General features: G+C 31.7%; 1 protein-coding gene across 1 annotated transcript in view; it reads left to right on the forward strand.

Annotated features, from left to right (window-relative positions):
- The first annotated feature begins 316 nt into the window (after window positions 1–316).
- LOC133328892 (uncharacterized) overlaps window positions 317–25,628 on the forward strand; it is a 31,434-nt gene continuing 6,122 nt past the window's right edge. The window contains exon 1 of the mRNA XM_061537402.1: window positions 317–416. Within this exon, the coding sequence (XP_061393386.1) occupies window positions 369–416 (48 nt within the window). The 5' untranslated portion in view covers window positions 317–368. The remainder of the gene's footprint in view (window positions 417–25,628) is intronic.

A 25,628-nucleotide genomic window follows, 5' to 3' on the forward strand; every position in this document is an offset into this window, starting at 1 on the left:
AGAGCAAAAAAACGAATTGTTGCCAAGTCAGTGAGTGACGACTGGACTGCCTACAAAGAAAAAATAAAAACAACAAGAAGAAGAAAAAAATAATAATAAACTAAAAAAACATACATATTTGGAGACAGGCACACTTCGTACCGGCGGGAGCCACATTCACACACTCTCACACACACATATAATACAAGTAATAACAACAAAAGCCTGCAGTGACGTGCTAAAAATAAACTAAACCCTACCCTAACACTATTGGCGTTTTGTGTTAAGGCTTGAGCATTTGCCGGAGAGGTTTTGCAAAAAAAAAAAAAATTGAAAAAGCAACAACTTTGTAATCATTATTATCTTACCACACACAACACATCTTCATCATGGATTATTTTGTAAAGGCCTATAAAGATTGGAAACTGCATTCACAGGTAAGAAAAGATTGAAATAAAAATTAAATCTTTTTATAATTAATAGATTATTAATTTATTAATAGTTATAAGGTATGTGTAACGAAAAAAAATCAAATTACAATAATATCACTTAAATTGATTGGTGGCATAATTTTTTTAGTTTTGTAACGGCTAAAATTACCTTAACCACAGTTACCCAGATTTGTATTATTTTGCAAAAATAATTAAAAAAGTGTTTAAAAGCACAGCATCTTCTCATGAACCGCCACCACATCTGTTATTTGAGTTCAACCTTCCAAGATGGGTTTCCATTACATGGAAATATGTAATTTCATCGTAAAGTCTGTGGTTTTTAATTTTTTTGTTTGGTATCGAATCTTTTCGATTCTTATACCTTCGATGAGTCACACAGTTTTATTCACATAAAAGACCTAAATTTAAAAAAGGGGTGAACTGGAAAGAAGTTCTTGTTATCACGAACCAGTTTTATTTTAAACACAAGAGTTTTAGGGAAATTTTAAAGAAGCCCACAGATATCATGGAAGTCCTTTTTTATGTGGAACATTGTGAACAGTATAATTTTTATACCCTTCACCACACTGTGGTACATGTGCATATGCTTGTAACAGGCAAAAGGAATTGAGATAGATCCATGGTTCCTTTTCAATCACTTTCTGAGTCAATTTATGCATGTCCGACAGTCCGTCCAAATATGTATTTTTGTTAACAAAATACAGGTGGCATTTGTGGTTCGATTTGGATGAAATTTGGCACAGTTCACTTATTTGGCCCAAGGACGAACCCTATTGAAATTGGAGAAAATCGGTTCAGATTTAGATATAGCTCCCATATATAGTTTAGTATAATTTTTATTGAATGATGCACCAAATTCCCAATATTTGTCCGATTGAGACAACATTTTGCACAGAATACTGAATTAGGTCCAGATTGATGTCTGCGAAGTTTTGTCAAAATCGGTTCAGATGTAGATATAGCTCCCATATATAGTTTCGTCCGATTTTTTGTGAATGATAACACCAAACTCCCAATATTTGTCCGATTGGAACAAAATTTTGCACAGAGTACTGAATTATGTCCAGATTGATGTCTGCGAAGTTTTGTTAAAATCGGTTCAGATTTGGGTATAGCTCCCATATATAGTTTTCTCCGATTTTAGGTAAATGATGCACCAAACTCCCAATATTTGTCCAATTGGGACAACATTTTGCACAGCGCACTGAATCAGGTCCATACTTATGTATGCGAAGTTTTGTTGAAATCGGTTCAGATTTAAATATATCTCCCATATATAGCTACGTCCGATTTTTTGTGATTATTTCATTTGTCCGATTGGAACAAAATTTTTTACAGAGTACTGAATTAGGTCCAGTATGATGTCTGAGAAGTTTTGTTGGAATCGATTCAGATTTAGATATAGCTCCCATATATAGTTTCGTCCGATTTGATGATACACCAAACCCTCAATATTTGTCCGATTGAGCAAAATTGCGCCTGATACCATCTCAATGGTCCTAAAAAGATAATATGTCTGTTCTATCTACAGGATATTGTAGATATTAAAATCTTTTGTATGTACCCAAAGTGGTGAAGGGTATCATATAGTCGGCCCCGTCCGACTTTTGAACTTTCCTTACTGGTTTAAAAATGTTTTAATTTTTTTAATAAGTTTCTACAACATTTTTATACCTTATTTTAATTTTTATAATTTTTTAAAACATTTTATTTAATTTTTTTATAAAATTGGATTTTTTATTTAAAAAATTTAATTTAATTGTAAAATTTTAAAAGAACCTCAAGCTTATAGTAAATATATTGAAAAACAATTATAAATACATTTAATTAAAAATAATATTAATTTTTTTTATTAAATTGAAAAACTCATAGTTATTTGAAAAATAATTCGTATAAAAGATTTATTTAAAAAAATATCGTTTGTAGAATTTTTAATTTAAAATTCACGTTTTAAGAAAATATTTCAAAAATGCACGCTTATATTTGTTTTTTTTTATATTTTTTATTATTTGTATAAATGTTTTTATATTTTTATTAAAAAATGTGTTTTTATAAAAATTATAAAAAATATGTTCTGTTAAAAAATCTACGATAATAAAACATATTTTATACTAAAAAAATAAAAATCCAGGCTTTTAAAAATTATAATTTTTTTAATCCACGATTATATTTTGATAAAGCATCCACGCCATAGAGACTAATTTATCCGATCACTTTATCGTCGTTATAGGTGATTTGGACTGATTTTTTTCTTATATAAAAATATTTGGGGTTTGTCAATAAATCTGAAGTCCACAATTTTATGACACCTGTTGTCTTAGCTGTCGAATTTTTTTTTGTATGTTTATATTTTTATAATCCCTGTCGCATGTTTTGTCATGTTTATGGCGAGGCAGATGATAAATTATGGATGGCTGGGGGATAGGTATCATAAACTAAGCTGTTATCTATCGGGGGAGGCAGCTGCAATTTGCAATTTTTTCCGCCCCCATTGGGCACACTTCACCAACTACTAACCTATATTAGAATGATTAACAAATAATAATAATAATTAAAACAATTGTTAATGTGTTATAAAACTATAAAAAAATTGTGTTATGGTTTTACGACATTCCATTTGGCTGGTGGTGTTTTTTCCCACATTAATATTCAAATCCGGTTAAAATATTCACTTGAATACGATATGAAATCCGGTTTTTAAGTAGTATGCCCTTTCGATATTTGTTTTCAGGTGGGTGACCGACCCAGCATCACTTCATCATCGTCAGCATCATTTTTTTTCTGTTGTGCCCGTATGTCAATTAGAACGAATCAAGTGGTTGGTTTCCCCCCTTTTCTGGGGTATTTCTGTGTGAATGGCTTGGCTGTCAACCAATGTGAGAGAGTGTATGTGTGTGAGTGTTAAACTAATTCTTAACGACAGCTGTTCAGAGCTGAGTTTGTGAAATAGATCTTTGTTTCATAAATATTTTTTTTTTTATTTTTGTTGTTGTAGTCACGAATGTGTCAATTATTGTTGTTGTGGTTTTTTGTTCTAATATCTGTTGTCTTTTTCTTTGTTTTGCCATTCCTACCAATCATAAGCCAAACCTGATGACCATGAAGTTGTTCAGTTCCTTCTACCCACCTAGTTTGTTGTTGTTGTTCTTATTAGTATTACTTGTCATAATAATTATTGGTATTACTTTTTGTTGTATATTGCCTGTATTGACAACAACTTTCATTAAATTGGCAACAACAACAACGTTCAACACCAATTGCCGCTGATGAAAGTAAAGCCAATTCAAAACAAGAACAACAATTTTTTTCTGAGCTGGGTTTCTTTTATTTTTGTTGTTTCTCTTTTTTCTCTCTCTCTCTCTCTCTCTTTCCTCATCCCAACATATGGTAATCCCTCAAAAATAATACACTCAAAGAAAAAAAGCTGTCAAACAACCAAGATGTGTCACGATCTCAGTGAATGGATTAATGACGTCTTCGCCTCATTATCATCATCATCATCGCCATCACTCACCATCGCCGACATCATCAATGGCTTTGTTGTTAAACAACAGCGCACAGCTACAACACAAATAAAGTAACTGTCAATCTACTATGGCTCTCTTGGTTGTTTCGATGAGCAAGACCGGGCTGGCAACACGACTAATTTTATTTTTGTTATTTTATTACAGTCGGAAGTCGGTAATATTTTTTTTGGGTTTTTTTGGATAGTTAAAATATGGTGGGAATTTTGAGAAATTATGCATAAAAAATATTGCTATTAAATTATTTAATTAATTACGACTCTTTCTTCTATGGCCAGATATGCTAAATAAGGTTCTATGATTAGACAATATTGAAACAACAAACAACAAATTATTTATGTCCCCGATATTCTTGCAAATGAAGAAATGATGAAATAAAAAATTTGTGGAATACATAGATATTTGAAATAATTTAGAACAACCGATTTTCAGGAAACTTAACACCCATCATCCTGGACTCAATTCAGTACACTGTGCCAAATTTCGTGCAAATCGAAGGATATATAGGTACTTTGGGGCGCCATTTACGTTAAATCGGACAAAAAATTATTAGAGCTATATATAAATCTGAACCGATTTTCAGGAAACTTAACATAAATCATTCTAGACCTAATCCAGTACGCTATGCTAAATTTCATGCAAATCGAAGGATATATAGGGACTTTAGTTCACCAATTACCTTAAATCGGACGAAAATATATATGGGAGCTATATCTTAATATGAACCGATTTTCAGGAATTTTAGCATACACCATTCTAGACTTAATCCAGTATGATATGCCAAATTTCATGCAAATCGAAAGATATATAGGGACTTTGGTACACCATTTACCAAAAATCGGGCGAAACTATATATGGGAGCTATATCTAAATCTGAACCGATTTTCAGGAAACTTAACACACATTATTCTAGACCTAATCCAGTACGCTATGCTAAATTTCATGCAAATCGAAGGATATATAGGGACTTTAGTGCACCAATTACCTTAAATCGGACGAAAATATATATGGGAGCTATATCTTAATATGAACCGATTTTCACGAAACTTAACACACATCATTCTAGACCCTATTCATTACGCTATGCCAAATTTCGTGCAAATCGAAACATATATAGCGGCTTTGGTGCACCATTTACCTTGAATCGGACGAAAATATATATGGGAGCTATATCTAAATCGGAATCGATTTTCAGGAAATTTAACACACATCATTCTAGACCTAATTCAGTACGCGATGCCAAATTTTGTGCAAATCGAAGGATATATAGGGACTTTGGTGCACCATTTACCTTAAATCGGTCGGAAATATATATGGGAGCTATATCTAAATCGGAATCGATTTTCAGGAAATTTAACACACATCATTCTAGACCTAATTCAGTACGCGATGCCAAATTTTGTGCAAATCGAAGGATATATAGGGACTTTGGTGCACCATTTACCTAAAATCGGCCGAAACTATATGTGATAGCTATATCTAAATCTGAACGGATTTTTCCCAATTTCAATAGGGTTCGTCCTTGGGCCAAATAAGTGACTTATGCCAAATTTCATCCAATTCGAATTATAAATGCGACCTGTACTTTGTTTACAATTTAACATGGACAGACGGACAGACATGCATAAATCGACTCAGAAATTGATTCTATGCATATTCTTATGGGTCTATCTCGTTACCTTTTGCCTGTACAAACATATGCACAAATACATAATACCCTGTACCACAGTGTGGTGAAGGTTATAAAAAGGGGGTTATATGGGGACTACCCCAAAAAAATGGGCGAGTATTTTTGGTAGGGAGATTTGTTACCATGTACGACTACAAAATACCATATTACGCGCTCAAGAACCTCAAAATACCGAAAATTGGAGGTACCTTTATATGTGGGCTAACAGAAAAAGTGGACCGATATTTATAATTTTTAGTAGAGATATTTGGTAACCAATAAGAACCCAATGTACCAAATTTCAGCGAATTCGATTGAAAAATGCGCTCAAGAACCTCAAAATACCGAAAATTGGAGGATACCCTTATATGGGAGCTATGCCTAAATGTGGACCGATAAAGCCCATCTTCGAACTTGACCTATGCAAAATGTTGAAGATCTATCCTAATTCGTTTAGAGGCTAGAGTGATTACAACAGACAGATATGGCTATATCGTCTTAGAATTTTACCCTGATCAAGAATATATATTTTATAGGGTCGGAAATGAATATTTCGATGAGTTACGAACCGAATGGCAAAATTAATATACCCTCCATACTATGGTGGCGGATATAAAAAAATTATTTATTCTTAAAAGTGATATCTTCGCATAGTTCCCCCTCTGATAGGAAGATCATGGCGATGACGAGTCCATCATCTCCATATTATCTTTTTCTACGAACATTCATACTGCATAATAACAGATATAATTTACTTACATACTTATGTATGTATATAACTATGTAAGTATATATCAACATATTGGTTGTGTTTATATATATTTTTACCGCATTATAAAAACAAAACAAAATAGACGAAGATAGAAAGAAAATGAATTGTTATTTTTATGAGCTTTCATTTTGAATCTTTATCTAATTTTTGTTGATTTTTATTTTTATTTTTTTTTTTTTATAAAAGATGATGAAGAAGAAGAAATTGTGACAATGTTTATTATTATCAAACATGTGAGGATGTTTTTTTAGGTGGATAGGAAAAACAATCGTATCTAATATCAAGGTCAATTTCTCAGTGCTGCAGCACGTTTCTTAGGGTATGTTGGTATGTTGAATTTTTTCCAAAAATGACCCCATAGCCTAAAAGATGATTATAATATTTTTTTAAATTTTTAAATATCAAAATATATGTTATTTTTTTTTTGTTATAAATACTGGGATTTCCCATGAGAAAATAACTTTCTCATTTTTTTGAAAATTTTCTTTCTTAATTAATGAAAAATTTGCAACGCTATATAAACACACATATATATGTATATACATTTCTTTAAAATGTTTAATTAAGCAACTGACTCATCAAGTCCCCATTATTATTTTTATTATTTCTATTGTGACAATATTTACCAGCACTTCAGACATCTAGAGGTGTATTTATCGCCTAATTATATCGAAATTTTATAGCAAAAACAAAATATGACAGGTAATTTTGTGTTGTTATTATTTCGCATTGATAGTGGATGGAGGGCAGGGGTAGGAAATTCGACCAGACAATAACTGACAACTAATCAAAAATTATACGGAATTTCAACATTTCATAATCATCGTTGGCGTTGTCGTCATCATCCAAATTTTTTATAAGAAACAATTATGAATCGACAGAAAAAAACATCAAACCGGAACAAAAGATTTCATTTCTAAAGCCTCTAATCGATCAAAAGAATTAAATACACAAAATATTGAATCATGGAATATTGATGTATTCGTCAAAAAACATTGTTTTCTATATCACTTCTATTTTTATTCATAAATAATTTTTTGGGTTATTAATAGACCAATTGACTTTGATGGAATGCTCCATTATTGTGAATTCAATTCTTTGTTAATTTTCTCTCTCTCTCTCTCTCTCTCTTTTAGATTGATAAGATTAAACAATTTAGAAACATGAAATTTGAAATTTGTTTTCTAAAGGTGATTTAGACATAAGTTTAAAGTTAAAATCAAAAAAGTAAAGTAAAGTAATTCTAAACTGCTTATTTAGACCATAGTAGCATCTGTTGGCCATCACTATCCTTCTCCGAATTTCCGAAACTGATGTCATTCGTTTTATTTATGGCGGTACCAAGGTATATAAAATCTTTAACTACCTCGAAGCTGTAGATCTCAAGTTCCACAGTTGGTCCGAGTCTATTGGACGTCTTGCGCGTTGATACCATCAGCTTGGTCTTCTCGCCGTTTACTGCCAGACCCACTTTGGCAGACTCTTTCTCAATTTGTTCAAAGGTGGCTGTTACCGCACGCAATGTTCGACCCATTATATCGATGTCATCGGCGTAGGCGAGTAACATGTGTTCTTTGGTGTACAGTGTGCCATATCTGTTCACCTTTGCCTCTCGTATGACCTTTTCCAGCAGGATGTTAAAAAGATCACACGACAAACTGTCACCTTGTCTGAATTCGTGTTCTATATAGAAGGGCTCCGATAGGTCCTTTCCGACTTTAACTGCTGGCCTTGTGCCACTTAAAGTTATCCTGCATAGCCGTATTAATTTTGCGGGAATGTCAAACGCAGACATGGCTTTATACACCTCTGAACGGATAGGGCTGTCGTCGAATGCGGCTTTATAGTCGACGAATATGTGGTATGTGTCGATGTGTTTTTCGTAGGTTTTATCCAGGATTTTCCTTTTTTGTGCACGGGACACAGGATGCTGAGGTTCCAATCATTGGACATGCATTTCTCTAGCCAAATTGTACTAATCAGCTGATGCATTCTCCTTACCAGCATCTGACCACTAGTCTTGAATAGTTCGGCTGGTAACCCATCGGCACCTGCTGTTTTATTATTCTTCAGCCGATTGATTGCTCATCTTGCCTAGGTGGTATACAATCCATACGGTCATCTATTATTGGTTCTGGAGTATCCTCTTCATCGCTACTATTTGATACCAGAAAATTTTCAAAATGCTCCTTCCAGATCCTCAGCACGCTGTCTGTATCTGTCACCAGGTTTCCTTCTTCATCTCTACAGAAGATGGTAAAATTTTCGGACTTCATTCTGGCTCCTGTACATCTCGATTTGCTCACGCTCAGGGTTTTCTTTTTCATTCTTTTTTCTGAAAATACGTTTCTCCTCCCACTTTTTTCCCCGATATTTGCTACTGTCTGCAGGGTTGCCCTATACGCTGCGTTTTTCAACTCAGTAGCATAACGACACTCCTGATCGTACCATGGGTTTCTTGATGGTGGTCTTTGGTAACCTAGTTTTGCTTTTGCTGCAGTTTGTTGGGGTTGGACAATTATTTGCCATTGTGTTTCTATATTATTATCGGGATAAGGAATGCTTTCGTCAAGCAATTGGGTAAGTTGAGCGGAGTAGGCCTCGGCTACCTGTTGTGTTTTCAGCTTTTCGACATCAAATTTCAGTATTGTGTTGGATCGCACCTTTACTGCTACATTGAGACGAGGGCGAACCTTCGCTGCCAGGATAATGGTCCGAATCGATATTCGCTCCTCGTATGAATCGAACGTCTAATACACTGGATGAATGCCTTCCGTCTATCACAACATGATCAATTTGATTTCTCGTTGCTTGATCAGGTGGCCTTGTGTATATCGAGATGCTTGAATCTGGTGCTGCTAACTACCATGTTTTTGCTGCCGCGAAGTCTATCAACCTCATGCCGTTGTCTGATGTTTCTTCATGGAGGCTGAATTTTCCGACGGTGGGGCCCTAGATATTTTCCCTTCCGATTTTTGGCATTAAAAATCTCCTAGCATAATTTTCTAGGGGCTCGTAAAATATGTTTTTGGTCTGTTCATCTGTATCTTCGGTCGGAGCATGGGCGCAAATATAGCGAATTTCTATAATCCGCTTTTATGCGGATTATAGCAATTCGCTCATCTACTGGAGTGAATTTGACCTGTTAACCATAAATCCGCAGGCAAATTCATGGCTCTGAATTACAAACGCCTGTCCCTTTCCATCGCATTTCCGTCAAAGCGAACACTGCGCCAGTTGTCTACAACGTCCGCACATTCCAAGTGCAGATTCGCAGATCGTGGTCCTTCATACGTTTGCGGGGGTCGTCAACATTAGGTGGGTTTGGTTTTCTTTTTCTTTGCTTTTTCATAGTAGGTTCGGTTTTCCGAGTGTGGGCAACTAACCCGACGCCTCAACCCATTTTTTATAGTTCGCGGCACATGTCATATCAGCTCACTATTTTAACGGGTGATGAAAATAGATAACCCAGCCTGGACTTCGCCATGTTAACGCCAATCAGAGCCGTTGCTTGGTATCTATCATCCCCTATGCCACCCATTTACATATGTTCTAGATATTAATAATTTTTTAGGCCTCTCATGTACAGAAAATATAAATAGTCATGCTTATTGCAAAAATAAATATTAGCTCCTATGCTTTACTTCCGTAACATTGTCTCGCATGCTACTCTCTCATGGTACTGAAAAAGGTAAATACGCAAATGATTTGTTATCCGATATGCCAATGATGATAGGCAGAACAAAAAGTATGCAAATATACAACTACACAAATATATAAATATTGAAACTAAATAATATCGTTATGTTTACAGGAAGCACAAAAACACATTCATTGTAAACATAAAAAACAATGTGGGTGTTTGTATTGATTTATCCTACATTTTGGGTGTCATAAAAAAAACATTATTTCTAATATATATATATATATGTATATAAGTCAAGGTGGAAAAAAACTTTTGTTTTCCATAACAATCCCGTCTATTTCATATAGGATGTGAAATATGAAACTCTCTTAGTGACAAATAATATTTATACTAACACAAGAACAACTTCAGGCAAACCACAGCACGCCTGCTCTCTTTGGGAGTAATTTTTGTGTAAAAAGCTCAAAAAGAGAGGGTTTCTTCCTGTCTCTGGTTTAGAATATAATCCAGAGTTGAACAGAACTAAATTGAGAGTAAGTGCGTGGGAGCGTAACTGAGAGATAAAAAAGTTATTGACGAAAAGAGACAAAAAGAGAATACGACTTTAGCAATCACCGCTATCGTACTATTTTGTGCATTAGTGATATAATCCCACATCAGGCAAAACCCGGCACGCATGCTCTCTCGCGAAAGTAAATAACAGCATACTCTCATGCACATTCAAGTGAAACAACTAAAAACCCATTGACACACACACACACATCGACAACGCAACGCAAATTTGTTATTCTCTGCCCGAGCCTGATCTAATCAGTAGTTGTCATTCATTTTCATTGAATAGAGAGGTTTTCTGTGTTGTTGTGTTTCCTCTTGTTGGCATTTTCACTAGTAGCTGTCAAATGAGGGTGATGCTTGTGTAGCAATAACGCCGTTCATTGTCTCCATATAAAAAAAGAACACTTCAGAGTACTTTCTGGTGTTTTTGGAATTTACACTTACTTTTATTGTTAAAAACAGAAAAAGAAAATAAATTGTAAAAAAATAAAAAATGAAATTATTAGCCTTCCCACTCATCATAGATGTTGTCAATCAAATCAGCAAATAGCAAATAATAATAATAATTGAACAATAATGACAATTCATCATCATGTGTCAAATTATTTTTTTTCGGCAGCTAGAAAGTCGCCCAGAGTATTTTCGCAACAACAACAAAAATTTTCAATTTAAAAAAAATTAGCAATATTTGATTATTAATTATGAACGAAAAAAAGGAAATAATAACACACAGACATGTTTCCTCTTGCTAATTGATGAGTAAATGTCACAGTGACACACAAATACACATATATACATATGCCAAGTGTATTAAAGACACCTTGTTCATGTGTGTAAATTTTTTTATTTGACACAAATGTTTTAATTTAATTTGTTTACCATTTTTTTTCGGTATTTTTTTCGTCAACTTGTCAATTTGAATATTAAATAAATCAAGGAAATCTTGATATATACGTCTCATTATTATTTTTCCTTTTTTTTGGAAGATATTTGATTAATTCTATTGTATTGTAATTAATATTAAATTAAAGAAATTTCGTTATCATCTTGTCAAATGTTCAAATAATGATTAACCATGCAATTTGTTATTATACCCAAAAATGTAATATTATATTAATCAAAATTCAATATTTTGTTTGATTTATAGGAATTAATTACTTGTGAATATTTTTAAAAATTTATATTAATATATTAATTATTTTTTATTAAGCAAATAAAGACAACAAACAATTAAATTAATAATAAACGTAAATTAAAAATTAATTAAGCATCGCTTATAATATATAATTTTAAATTTGGGTAAAAAAATGCACATAAAAATTAAAAAAAAATATATATATATATTTTAAAAAATTTCCTTTTTTCACAAATTTAGGAAAATATTTTTTTAAAAATTCTGCAATTTTCATAGGTGTTGTGATTATAATTTTTTTAATTTTTATTTATTATTGTCATTGAGAATATTTGAAAAATATATTTTTCAATTAATTATTTATTAGTTAATTATTAAAAATAGCTTTTAAAAAACCTTGGGTTTCTTTTTTTTTTGGAAAATATATTTTTAAGAAAGCCAAGCTTTTAAATATGGTTTATGAAAAATATTTTTTTCTTCAAAATTCCAAGTGGTTTATTGTCTGCAAAAAAATATATATTTTTTTAAAAATCCAGGCTTGTTTTTATTCTTATAGATGTAGTTATATTATTATTATTTTTTATGCTATGCTAACTCTATGAATACTTTTTTCTATACTGTAAAAAAATGCTTCAATCATTTTTTTTATTATAGTCTCTTTTACGTCATATGTATATACATGTGTTCGTGTCAAAAAATAATTAACATGTACAAAAATTTTAAAAAAAAAAAATATGCCACCGCAAGTAAACTGAAATTTATTTTTCAATGTCAAAATTGTTTATATAAAATTTCCATTTTTGGAAATAATTGCTCTCGCTGCTGCATCTATGTATGCTGCAAAAGTTTGCAAAACTTACGAAGGTCGGTGATGTTATTAAATGAATTATTATTAATATTAATAACACTACAACATCTCAGGGTAAATTAAAAAAATAGAAAATAATAATTTTTTATTTTTTGTTTTTAATGTACTGAGGGTAAATTTAAGCAATATTATTGTAATAAATTTTCATGCAGCGGATTATACATACGTAAATATGTATGTGTGTTTGTAACACAAATGCATATTAACATTTGCTTGGGGTCAATGTAACCCCAATTATGTACATACATATGTAGTTCGGTTGTTTCAGACATATTTTATACGAAGGCCGATCAATAAATATGTGATTATTGGTCTTAAATGGTCTCAAAAGTTCGAGGGTTGTGGCATCGCATTTAAAGAAGAATATTGGTAATGTTGTTGTAAACAAAAATTATTTTGTAAAGAAATTTTTAAAATAATTTTTTTTTAATCCGTGCCTGTTAATATTTAAATAAATTCAGCTTGAGTCCGGCTGGGATTTGTACCCTGGTTCCCACGGCATCTGTTGATGTACGGCGCTTTAGCGTCCACCTCCTTATCTTCCTAAGGTTGCACAGTATGCTGTTGCATACCATTGAAGAAAAATATTGTAGTCTGTATGAGAAAAAAAAGTCCGTCACTACAAGAAAAATCTGCTCTGAAAAGGAATGTTCTGGTGTGATGCCAAATGTCCGAACCTTGACACGGTTGAATTTAAAATCGTAGATGCAATTTCGCAACAATAGTCGACATAAATACAACTTAACAAGTAAAGACATTTGTAAGCAACATTGCCCAATATGCCTGATGAGCCGCTTAACCAACGGCGAAACGTTTGGTGCACCATCGGACAAAAATATATATAAATCGGACAAAAATATATATAACGGAGCTATATCTAAATCTGAACCGATTTTCACGGAACTTGGCACACATCATTCTGGAGTTGATTCTGTATGCTACGACAAATTTCGTGCAAATCGAAAGATATATAGGGACTTGGGTGCACCATTTACCTTAAATCGCACGAAAATATATATGGGAGCTATATCTAAATCTGAACCGATTTTCTCGAAACTTAGCACACATCATTCCACACTCAATTCAGTATGTTGTGCCAAATTTCGTGCAAATCGAAAGTGATATAGGAACTTTGGTACAGCATTTACATAAAATCGGACGAAAATATATATGGCAGTTATGTCTAAATCTGAACCGATTTTCTCGAAACTTAGCACACATCATTCTGGACCTAATTAAGTACTCTATGCCAAATTTTGTGTAAATCGAAAAATATATAGGGTTTTTGGTGTCCCATTTACCTTAAATCGGGCGAAAATATATATGGGAGCTATATCTAAATCTGAACCGATTTTCTCGAAACTTAGCACACATCATTCTGGACCTAATTCATCACACTATGCCAAATTTCGTGCAAATCGAAGTATATATAGAGAATTTGGTGAACCATTTACCTTAAATCGGACGAAAATATATATGGGAGCTATATCTAAATCTATACGGATTTTCACGAAACTCAGCACACATCATTTTAGACTCAATTCAGTATGTTGTGCCAAATTTCGTGCAAATCGAAAGATATATAGGGACTTTGGTGCCCCATTTACCTTAAATCGGACGCAAATATATTTGGAAGATATATCTAAATCTGACCCGACTTTCTCGTAACTTGGCACAGATCACTCTAGACTTAATTCCGTGCGCTGTGCCAAATTTCATGCAAATCGAAAGATATATAGGGACTTTGGTACAGCATTTACATAAAATCGGACGAAAATAAATATCTAAATCTGAACCGATTTTCTTGAAACTTGGCACACACCACTCTAGACTTAATTCCGTACGCTGTGCCAAATTTCATGCAAATCGAATGATATATAGGGACTTTGGTACAGCATTTACATAAAATCGGACGAAAATATATATGAGAGGTACATCAAAATCTGATCCGATTTCCTCCAAACTTGGTACATATCATTCTAGACCCAATTCAGTAATCTATGCCAAATTTCGTGCAAATCGAAGTATATATAGGGATTTTGGTACAGCATTTACATAAAATCGGATGAAAATATACATGGGAGCTATATCTAAATCGACTCAGAAAGTGATTCTATGCATATTCTCAAAAGGAACCATGTGTCGATCTCGTTTCCTTTTGCCTGTTACAAACCTATGCACAAAGACATAATACCCTGTACCACAGTGTGGTGAGGGTATATATATATATACAGTCGACTCCGCTTTACTGTAAGTTTTTTAACTGAAAATATCGGATAAGTGAAATAGATATCCTGCACCATTTCATTTTAGGTTAGCCGCCCATAATTTACTCCGGATAAGTGAAACTTCGCATAACTGAAAATATCGGATTCCTGAAATAAATTTGGGAGTCAAATATTGCTATTTGTGAAATATGAAACTCTCTTAGTGACAAATAATATTTATACTAACACAAGAACAACTTCAGGCAAACCACAGCACGCCTGCTCTCTTTGGGAGTAATTTTTGTGTAAAAAGCTCAAAAAGAGAGGGTTTCTTCCTGTCTCTGGTTTAGAATATAATCCAGAGTTGAACAGAACTAAATTGAGAGTAAGTATGTGAGAGCGTAACTGAGAGATAATCATCAAAAATGACTGTCGAAAAGAGACAAAAAGAGAATACATATTTAGCAATCACCGCTATCGTACTATTTTGTGCATTAGTGATATAATCCCACATCAGGCAAAACCCGGCACGCATGCTCTCTCGCGAAAGTAAATAACAGCATACTCTCATGCACATTCAAGTGAAACAACTAAAAACCCATTGACACACACACACACATCGACAACGCAACGCAAATTTGTTATTCTCTGCCCGAGCCTGATCTAATCAGTAGTTGTCATTCATTTTCATTGAATAGAGAGGTTTTCTGTGTTGTTGTGTTTCCTCTTGTTGGCATTTTCACTAGTAGCTGTCAAATGAGGGTGATGCTTGTGTAGCAATAACGCCGTTCATTGTCTCCATATAAAAAAAGAACACTTCAGAGTACTTTCTGGTGTTTTTGGAATTTACACTTACTTTTATTGTTAAAAACAGAAAAAGAAAATAAATTGAAAAAAAAAAATGAAATTATTAGCCTCCCCACTCATCATAGATGTTGTCAATCAAATCAGCAAATAGCAAATAAGAATAATTGAACAATAATGACAATTCATCACCATGTGTCAATTTTTTTCGGCAGCTAGAAAGTCGGGCAGGGTATTTTTGCAACAACAACAAAAATTTTCAATTTAAAAAAAATTAGCAATATTTGATTATTAATTATGAACGAAAAAAAAAGAAAATAATAACACACAGACATGTTTCCTCTTGCTAATTGATGAGTAAATGTCACAGTGACACACAAATATACATATGCCAAGTGTATTAAAGACACCTTGTACATGTGTGTAAATTTTTTTATTTGACACAAATGTTTTAATTTAATTTGTTTACCATTTTTTTCGGTATTTTTTTTTTCGTCAACTTGTCAATTTGAATATTAAATAAATCAAGGAAATCTTGATTATATATAAGGCTCATTATTATTTTTCCTTTTTTTTTTGGAAGATATTTGATTAATTCTATTGTATTGTAATTAATATTAAATTAAAGAAATTTCGTTATCATCTTGTCAAATGTTCAAATAATGATTAACCATGCAATTTGTTATTATACCCAAAAATCTAATATTATATTAATCAAAATTCAATATTTTGTTTGATTTATAGGAATTAATTAGTAGTGAATATTTTTAAAAATTTATATTAATATATTAATTATTTTTTATTAAGCAAATAAAGACAACAAACAATTAAATTAATAATAAACGTAAATTAAAAATTAATTAAGCATCGCTTATAATATATAATTTTAAATTTGGGTAAAAAAATGCACATAAAAATTAAAAAAAAAATATATATATATTTTAAAAAATTTCCTTTTTTCACAAATTTAGGAAAATATTTTTTTAAAAATTCTGCAATTTTCATAGGTGTTGTGATTATAATTTTTTTAATTTTTATTTATTATTGTCATTGAGAATATTTGAAAAATATATTTTTCAATTAATTATTTATTAGTTAATTATTAAAAATAGCTTTTAAAAAACCTTGGGTTTCTTTTTTTTTTTTGGAAAATATATTTTTAAGAAAGCCATGTTTTTAAATATGGTTTATGAAAAATATATTTTTTTCTTCAAAATTCCAAGCGGTTTATTGTTTCCAATATATATATATATATATATATTTTTTAAATCCAGGCTTGTTTTTATTCTTATAAATTTTGTTATTGTATTATTATTTTTTTTTTGTTATGCTATGCTAACTCTATGAATACTTTTTTGGTATACTGTAAAAAATGCTTCAATATTTTTTGTATAGTCTCTTTTACGTCGTTTATTAAAATCTTCATAAACATATGTATATACATGTGTTCGTGTCAAAAAATAATTAACATGTACAAAAATTTAAAAAAAAAATATGCCACCGCAAGTAAACTGAAATTTATTTTTCAATGTCAAAATTGTTTATATAAAATTTCCATTTTTGGAAATAATTGCTCTCGCTGCTGCATCTATGTATGCTGCAAAAGTTTGCAAAACTTACGAAGGTCGGTGATGTTATTAAATGAATTATTATTAATATTAATAACACTACAACATCTCAGGGTAAATTAAAAAAATTGAAAATAATAATTATTTTATTTTTTGTTTTTAATTTACTCAGGGTAAATTTAAGCAAAATTATGGTAATAATTTTTCATGTAGCGGATTATGCATACATACGTAAATATGTATGTGTGTTTGTAACACACATGCATATTAACATTTGCCTGGGGTCAATGTAACCCCAATTATGTACATACATATGTAGTTCGGTTGTTTCAGACATATTTTATACGAAGGCCGATCAATAAATATGTGATTATTGGTCTTAAATGGTCTCAAAAGTTCGAGGGTTGTGGCATCGCATTTAAAGAAGAATATTGGTAATGTTGTTGTAAACAAAAATTATTTTGTAAAGAAATTTTTAAAATAATTTTTTTTTAATCCGTGCCTGTTAATATTTAAATAAATTCAGCTTGAGTCCGGCTGGGATTTGTACCCTGGTTCCCACGGCATCTGTTGATGTACGGCGCTTTAGCGTCCACCTCCTTATCTTCCTAAGGTTGCACAGTATGCTGTTGCATACCATTGAAGAAAAATATTGTAGTCTGTATGAGAAAAAAAAGTCCGTCACTACAAGAAAAATCTGCTCTGAAAAGGAATGTTCTGGTGTGATGCCAAATGTCCGAACCTTGACACGGTTGAATTTAAAATCGTAGATGCAATTTCGCAACAATAGTCGACATAAATACAACTTAACAAGTAAAGACATTTGTAAGCAACATTGCCCAATATGCCTGATGAGCCGCTTAACCAACGGCGAAACGTTTGGTGCACCATCGGACAAAAATATATATAAATCGGACAAAAATATATATAACGGAGCTATATCTAAATCTGAACCGATTTTCACGGAACTTGGCACACATCATTCTGGAGTTGATTCTGTATGCTACGACAAATTTCGTGCAAATCGAAAGATATATAGGGACTTGGGTGCACCATTTACCTTAAATCGCACGAAAATATATATGGGAGCTATATCTAAATCTGAACCGATTTTCTCGAAACTTAGCACACATCATTCCACACTCAATTCAGTATGTTGTGCCAAATTTCGTGCAAATCGAAAGTGATATAGGAACTTTGGTACAGCATTTACATAAAATCGGACGAAAATATATATGGGAGCTATATCTAAATCTAAACCGATTTTCTAGAAACTTAGCACACATCATTCTGGACCTAATTAAGTACTCTATGCCAAATTTTGTGTAAATCGAAAAATATATAGGGTTTTTGGTGTCCCATTTACCTTAAATCGGGCGAAAATATATATGGGAGCTATATCTAAATCTGAACCGATTTTCTCGAAACTTAGCACACATCATTCTGGACCTAATTCATCACACTATGCCAAATTTCGTGCAAATCGAAGTATATATAGAGAATTTGGTGAACCATTTACCTTAAATCGGACGAAAATATATATGGGAGCTATATCTAAATCTATACGGATTTTCACGAAACTCAGCACACATCATTTTAGACTCAATTCAGTATGTTGTGCCAAATTTCGTGCAAATCGAAAGATATATAGGGACTTTGGTGCCCCATTTACCTTAAATCGGACGCAAATATATTTGGAAGATATATCTAAATCTGACCCGACTTTCTCGTAACTTGGCACAGATCACTCTAGACTTAATTCCGTGCGCTGTGCCAAATTTCATGCAAATCGAAAGATATATAGGGACTTTGGTACAGCATTTACATAAAATCGGACGAAAATAAATATCTAAATCTGAACCGATTTTCTTGAAACTTGGCACACACCACTCTAGACTTAATTCCGTACGCTGTGCCAAATTTCGTGCAAATCGAATAATATATAGAGACTTTGGTACAGCATTTATATAAAATCGGAAGAAAATGTATATGAGAGGTACATCAAAATCTGATCCGATTTCCTCCAAACTTGGTACATATCATTCTAGACCCAATTCAGTAATCTATGCCAAATTTCGTGCAAATCGAAGTATATATAGGGATTTTGGTACAGCATTTACATAAAATCGGATGAAAATATACATGGGAGCTATATCTAAATCGACTCAGAAAGTGATTCTATGCATATTCTCAAAAGGAACCATGTGTCGATCTCGTTTCCTTTTGCCTGTTACAAACCTATGCACAAAGACATAATACCCTGTACCACAGTGTGGTGAGGGTATATATATATATACAGTCGACTCCGCTTTACTGTAAGTTTTTTAACTGAAAATATCGGATAAGTGAAATAGATATCCTGCACCATTTCATTTTAGGTTAGCCGCCCATAATTTACTCCGGATAAGTGAAACTTCGCATAACTGAAAATATCGGATTCCTGAAATAAATTTGGGAGTCAAATATTGCTATTTCCTTTCACATCGCTCCGTATTACTGAAATTCATGAGAATGAAAGATAATTACAGAACCCATATTAACCAATATTTTTCTGCACAAAAAATCCACGCCTATTATAATTGTTGAAATATTATTATTTTTCATTAAAAATGTTTTTCTTAAATACACTCCTTTATTTTTTCAATCCACGCTTATTATAATTCATGAAAACTATTTTTTTAATGCAAACATTTTTTAGTTCCTAAAATCTTCTTATAATTCAAATTTATTTTTCTTCGTGAAATATTATTTTCTGAAATCCAAATTTGTCTGCATCTCTGATTTTTTATCCTAGCCCCGGGGACTTCTCAATTGACCTATTTATTTATTTCCATTTTAAAATGCATTGCAAATCACTATCATGTGAATTTTATTTACGTATTTAACAATAACCAACCCCTAACACGAGTTCCATAAATTTTATTATATAAATTTAAAAAAATAATAATACCCCCATAATAAAACATTCTAGGTAGAATTAATACCATGTAGAAAATTTGAAATTTATTGACGAGGGATTTAGAAACATTTAACGAAAAAAATGTTCATTGTTTTTGTTTTTCAAAAAAAAAAATAAACAAAGCACCCAAATGAAGGCCGGGGCAATTTTAAGACACGGCACTTGAAAACTAAATGAACGAACGTCAGGACAGACAAACGTACTGTGACATACCGACAAGTAGAAAATTTGTGTTAGTACAGGTATTTGCAGACAATAGTACAATAATACAACAATAATAATAACAACAACAACAAAAAACACCAAACAAAATAACCACTGGGGTTTCTTTTCAATAAAACAACAACAAAAAGAAAAATTAAAAAATACACAAATTTACAAACATACTTATAGAATTATGAATATGTACATAAATATTCTATACTACTTAGTTCTAACACGATTTGTGCAATTTAATTATTACCCTAGTAAATATGTCGCCATCTTAATGTATATATACATATATGTATATACACCTTCAATTTAAAATATACAATGGCTGGTGGAGGTGTGCGATAACATTTGGATTTTTTGTTAATACTTTTCGTTTTTTTTGCAAAAAAAATCTTGATGGCAGGTCTTAACATTTCAATTTGTTCATAAGTCAAGTAGTAGATTTTGTGTGTTTTGTCGATGATTTACAATACTTATTAACATTTTTGAAAACTTAATTCATTTGTTTGTTTAGGTGTTATCAGTGGAACACGAAGCAGCAGCAGCAGCAAACGTCAGCAATCTCCTTTTCAACAACACCCCTTTTCCCACCTCGCTTCTTTTGGTTAACAAAAAAATCGTTAATAATTAATGTTTGTCAAAATAATAATAACAATAACAACAACAGCGACGACAACGACAACGAGAAGCACCCAAGCAAGCACTCAGTTGTGTGACATGATTATTGTTGCTGCTGCTCTTTTTGGCTTCAAACAATTATTTCTCATTTGCAAATATTTTTGCAATGTTTTTTTTCATTATTTTCTTCTTCTTTTTTCCTTCATCTCCATGTTGTTTCTTGAGTGTGTGTGCGTCTGTCCGTCTATCTGAGATGACAACAGGTTTTAGCCGGTTTATATTCAAATAAATACGAATAGCAGCATCAACAGCAATACCAGATATCTATCCGAGTATAATAATTATCACGTGAATTGCGAAAGAAAACATGTACAAATATTCGTGAGTAGGTATTTTTGTTTTTGTAGTTGGCTGTTAAATCCACCACTGTCCCTTTCTCTAAAACATGAACATAGTTTAAATGACAGTTACTTGTTATACGTCATTGTTTAGTTAAGGTCTTTTTCACGTTTGCTTTTGAATATCTTTTTAAAATTTAACTGATTCTCTGCTGTGTCACCGCTGTCTGTATGTCGTTGTTGTGTCAACTTGGCATCACTCTTTTTTTCTCTGTTTCATCTCTGATCAACACAACAGTAATGTAAATAAAAGGAAGTGTAAGGAAACATGTACAAATATTCGTGATTAATATATAACAGCTGTTAAATCTACTACTGTTACTGATGTATCTCCACCAACATACTTGACAATGTATGAAGTAAAAAAAAATCTACTACTGTCCCTTAGTCTAAAACATGGGCATCTTTGTTTTTTTTTTTTTAATTTAAATGACAACCAGTTGTTATATGTACGTCATTGTTTATTTAAGGACCTTTTTCATGTTTGCTTTTTTGAATGACTATTTTAAATTTAACGTCTCATTTCATATCTGATTCTCTGTTTTGTCACCACTCTCTGTAAGTCGTTGGAGTGTCAACCAGGGCTGCCAGATTTTTTTTTGGAAAAATCGTCAAAATGACGATTTTTTTATCAAAAATCGTCAAAAATTTAAATAGGTATTCAATTTATTAAACACGTTTTTTAAAGCTAATCAAGAAATTAATTTATTTTATAAATAAATATTTGAAAAGTCATTTCGACTTTAATAAAGTCATTCATTTTGAAAAGAAATATTTGTGTTAATCATTTTCAACATGTCGGTTTTAATTAACGCATCATAACAATTTGTTTGGTTAACTTTTAAATAATCTTTGGTATAAATTTCTCCATTGAATCCTTATTGGGGGAATTTCGACTTTTCGTTTTATTAAGATTTACTTGGCTGAAAACACGCTCAACATTTGCTGAGAAATGCGGTAATACAATTACCTTCCGTACAAATTTAGTTATTATAGGAAAAACATATGAACCATCACCACGTTTCAAATCAAATATTGCATTCCAAAAACGAAATAAATCGGTTTCATCATTTTCACAAATGTTATCAAAATCAAACAACTTTATTTCGCGAAATTCTGAATCCAATTTTTGTTTTTCATCTTCGTTCACAAAATGTGGAAATTCTTTAAGTATATCGAAAAATGAATTATTCTTTTCATTACTAATATACGTGGGACTTATCATAGATACAATTTTGCTTTCAAATCGAATCTTTTTAAAATTGTAATAACTTTGTATAAATTGAAACTTAAATTTAATATAACAACGTTTCCGTTCACCAATTTTCTTCAATTTGCCCGTGTCAAAAAACAACAACCGTTAACTTTTATTTGTTTTGTTGCTGTCTACCCAGAGAACGGCACAGCTGATTGGTAGTTTTTCATCTATCTGGGTAAACATAAACTGTTGTTGGCTTTGTAACAGTACAAAGTATACCTCACACACATATGCCAAATATTCAAATTCTTTTTACTTTTTCTTTCGCTTTATACATTTTTGATGTTGCCATAACAAAAAGAACCCAAATATTGCGATATTACTAAAATGACCAAAAATCGTCATTTTTTGGGCAAAAATCGTCAAATCGTCATTTTTATATTTTTGACCAAAAAATCGTCAAAATGACGATAAATCGTCAAATCTGGCAGCCCTGGTGTCAACTTGGCATCAGTCCTTTTTTCTCTCTGTTCCATCTCTGCTCAACACAACAGTAATGTAAACAAATGGTAGTGAACGACGACAACAGTATGTGTTGTGTTAAAGGGGTTGTTTAGACTATGTGATTTGTGTTGAGAGTATGGGAGAAAAGGATATTGAGTAATTAATAGGGGAATTTTGATTATTATTGGAATTTAATAGAATTTTAATATAATTCGAAATTAAATTAATGTGAAATGAGTAATTTTGCTTCTAAGAATACAATATAAACGTTATTGTGTCAAAAATACTTCTAGAAAAGTGAAATAAATAATAAAAAACCTTTGTGTATAACAGTACATTTTATGTTAATGAGGCTATTTAGACTATGCGATTTCTGTTTATAGAGTGTGGGAAAAAAGAAAATTGAGTACTTAAAGAGGGAATTATGAATATTAATGAAAATTTAGTAAACTTTGAAACTATATTAATGAGAAATGAGTAAGTTTGCTTCTATGGATACAGTATAAAGGTTATTGTGTCAAAAATACTTTTAGAAAACTGAAATAAACAATAAAATCATTTCCAATTTTATGACATTAAAAAGGCTCCAAAAAATGTGTGTATAACAGTACATGTTATGTTAAGGGACCGTTTAGACTATGTGATTTCTGTTGAGAGAGTCACTAATTAACTGAAATTAAACGAAAATGTTGAATTTTAATGGAAATAAATGAAATTTTAATTCAATTTGATACTGAATTATTGTGAAATGAGCATTTTCGCTTCCGAGGTTGGAAAATAAACATTTGTAAAATTTGATCAAATGCAAAATGAATAAAAGAATAAGAAAGTTTAATGCAAAGAGAATAAAGCATGGAAACAAATTAATTTAACTTTTTCGCAAAATTCTTTTTCACAAAATTTTTTTCAAAATATGACCTTATTTTGACTAAAGTTATTTTGACCTAAACATCTACGCTAATTGTCCTGAAAAAATAATATTTAAAAATCCACGCTTATTGTTCTGAAAAATAATATTTAAAGACCTACGACCTATTCTTTAAAAATCCACGCATATAAACCTGAACTCAGGCTAGACCTGAAAATAGCCTTAATAAAATAGAACTTTTTACCGGGCTTTATGAGGATTTATTTGACATATATGCATATATTCTAAGTGTAAACGTACTGTTACAAATATTCTTTAAAAACCCCATGCCTATAGACCTGGAAATAGTATTAAAAATATTATTTAAAAATCCACGCCTATAGATCTGGAAATAGGCTTACAAATATTCTTCTGAAATCCACGCTTAAAGACGTGGATATAGGCTTCCAAATATTCTTTTGAAATTCACGTCTATAGACCTGAAAATATGCTTTAAAATACGCTTACAACATACACGCTTATATACCTGAAAATAGGCTTTAAAATAAACTTTCAATATACACGCTTATATACCTAAAATAGGCTTTAAAATATCCACGCTTATAGACCTGAAAATAGGCTTTAAAATATCCACGCTTATATACCTGAAAATAGGCTTTAAAATATCCACGCTTATATACCTGAAAATAGGCTTTAAAAAATCCACGCTTATAGTCCTTAAAATAGGCTTTAAAATATTCACGCTTATAGACCTAAAAATAGTCTTTAAAATATACACGTTTATATACCTGAAAATGGGCCTCTTCAAATCGACATTTCTATACCTAAAAAATTTGCTCGAAAAATTCACGCTTATAGCCTCGTTTCTCGTTTTGTTTTTAATATTTATTTCAATCAAAAAAGTTAATTTTAATATTCCCTCCATTTTCCCCATTTCTGTTACAAAAACAACTCCCCTTTTACACATCTCTGTATGATAACAACTCAACATCTCTGTTATCTCATTTTCGTTTTATCTCTCGCAACAGCAGCAGCAGGCAGTCATTTCCCAGTGAATTCCAACGATTTAAGAAGAAGTGTCATTCGTTAGTTTTTTTCTTGTTGTTAAAGGTGAAGGGTTTTTTGTTTTGGTTTCGGATCGAATCGAATACAATTGTTTTGCAAAAAAAGAAATAAAAAATAATTGGGCGAAAAAAATTAGAACAATTAAAACGTATATTAGTTATTACATAAAAAATAATACATTATTGTGTTTTTTAACAAAAGAAATAATTGTATTAATTATAAAAAATATATCCCATTGATGATTGTTGGTGATTGAGTGAGGAAGGAGAGAGTGTAGCAACAACAACAACATTAAGTGGGTTTCTGTGGAAAGTCAGTCAGTGAGTCTGTCTGTCAATCAGTCAATTGGTGTGTGTATGTGTTTAAAAAAAATATATTGTATTGTAAATTAAAACGTGTTTTTGTTGCTGTTACGGTTGCTGGTCAAAAGAGATTGGATTGTTGTTTTCTTTTATTTGGTAAAAGGTACTTGTGTAGTTATGTTTGTAAGAAAAGTGAATGTTGAAGGAGGGGAGGTGTTGGGGTTGAGGCAAAGAAGGGGGCTGGTTGTTGGGTGGCAGGCAGGTGTGTGTGTGTATGTTTGAAATTCCTGCCTTCTTTTTTTACATTGCATAAAACACAAGTTTACA

Source organism: Musca vetustissima, unplaced genomic scaffold, assembly GCF_032173495.1.
Source record: "Musca vetustissima isolate MV318-11 ecotype Yass unplaced genomic scaffold, APGP_CSIRO_Mvet_v1 utg14752, whole genome shotgun sequence".
Taxonomy (NCBI): Eukaryota; Metazoa; Arthropoda; class Insecta; order Diptera; family Muscidae; genus Musca; species Musca vetustissima.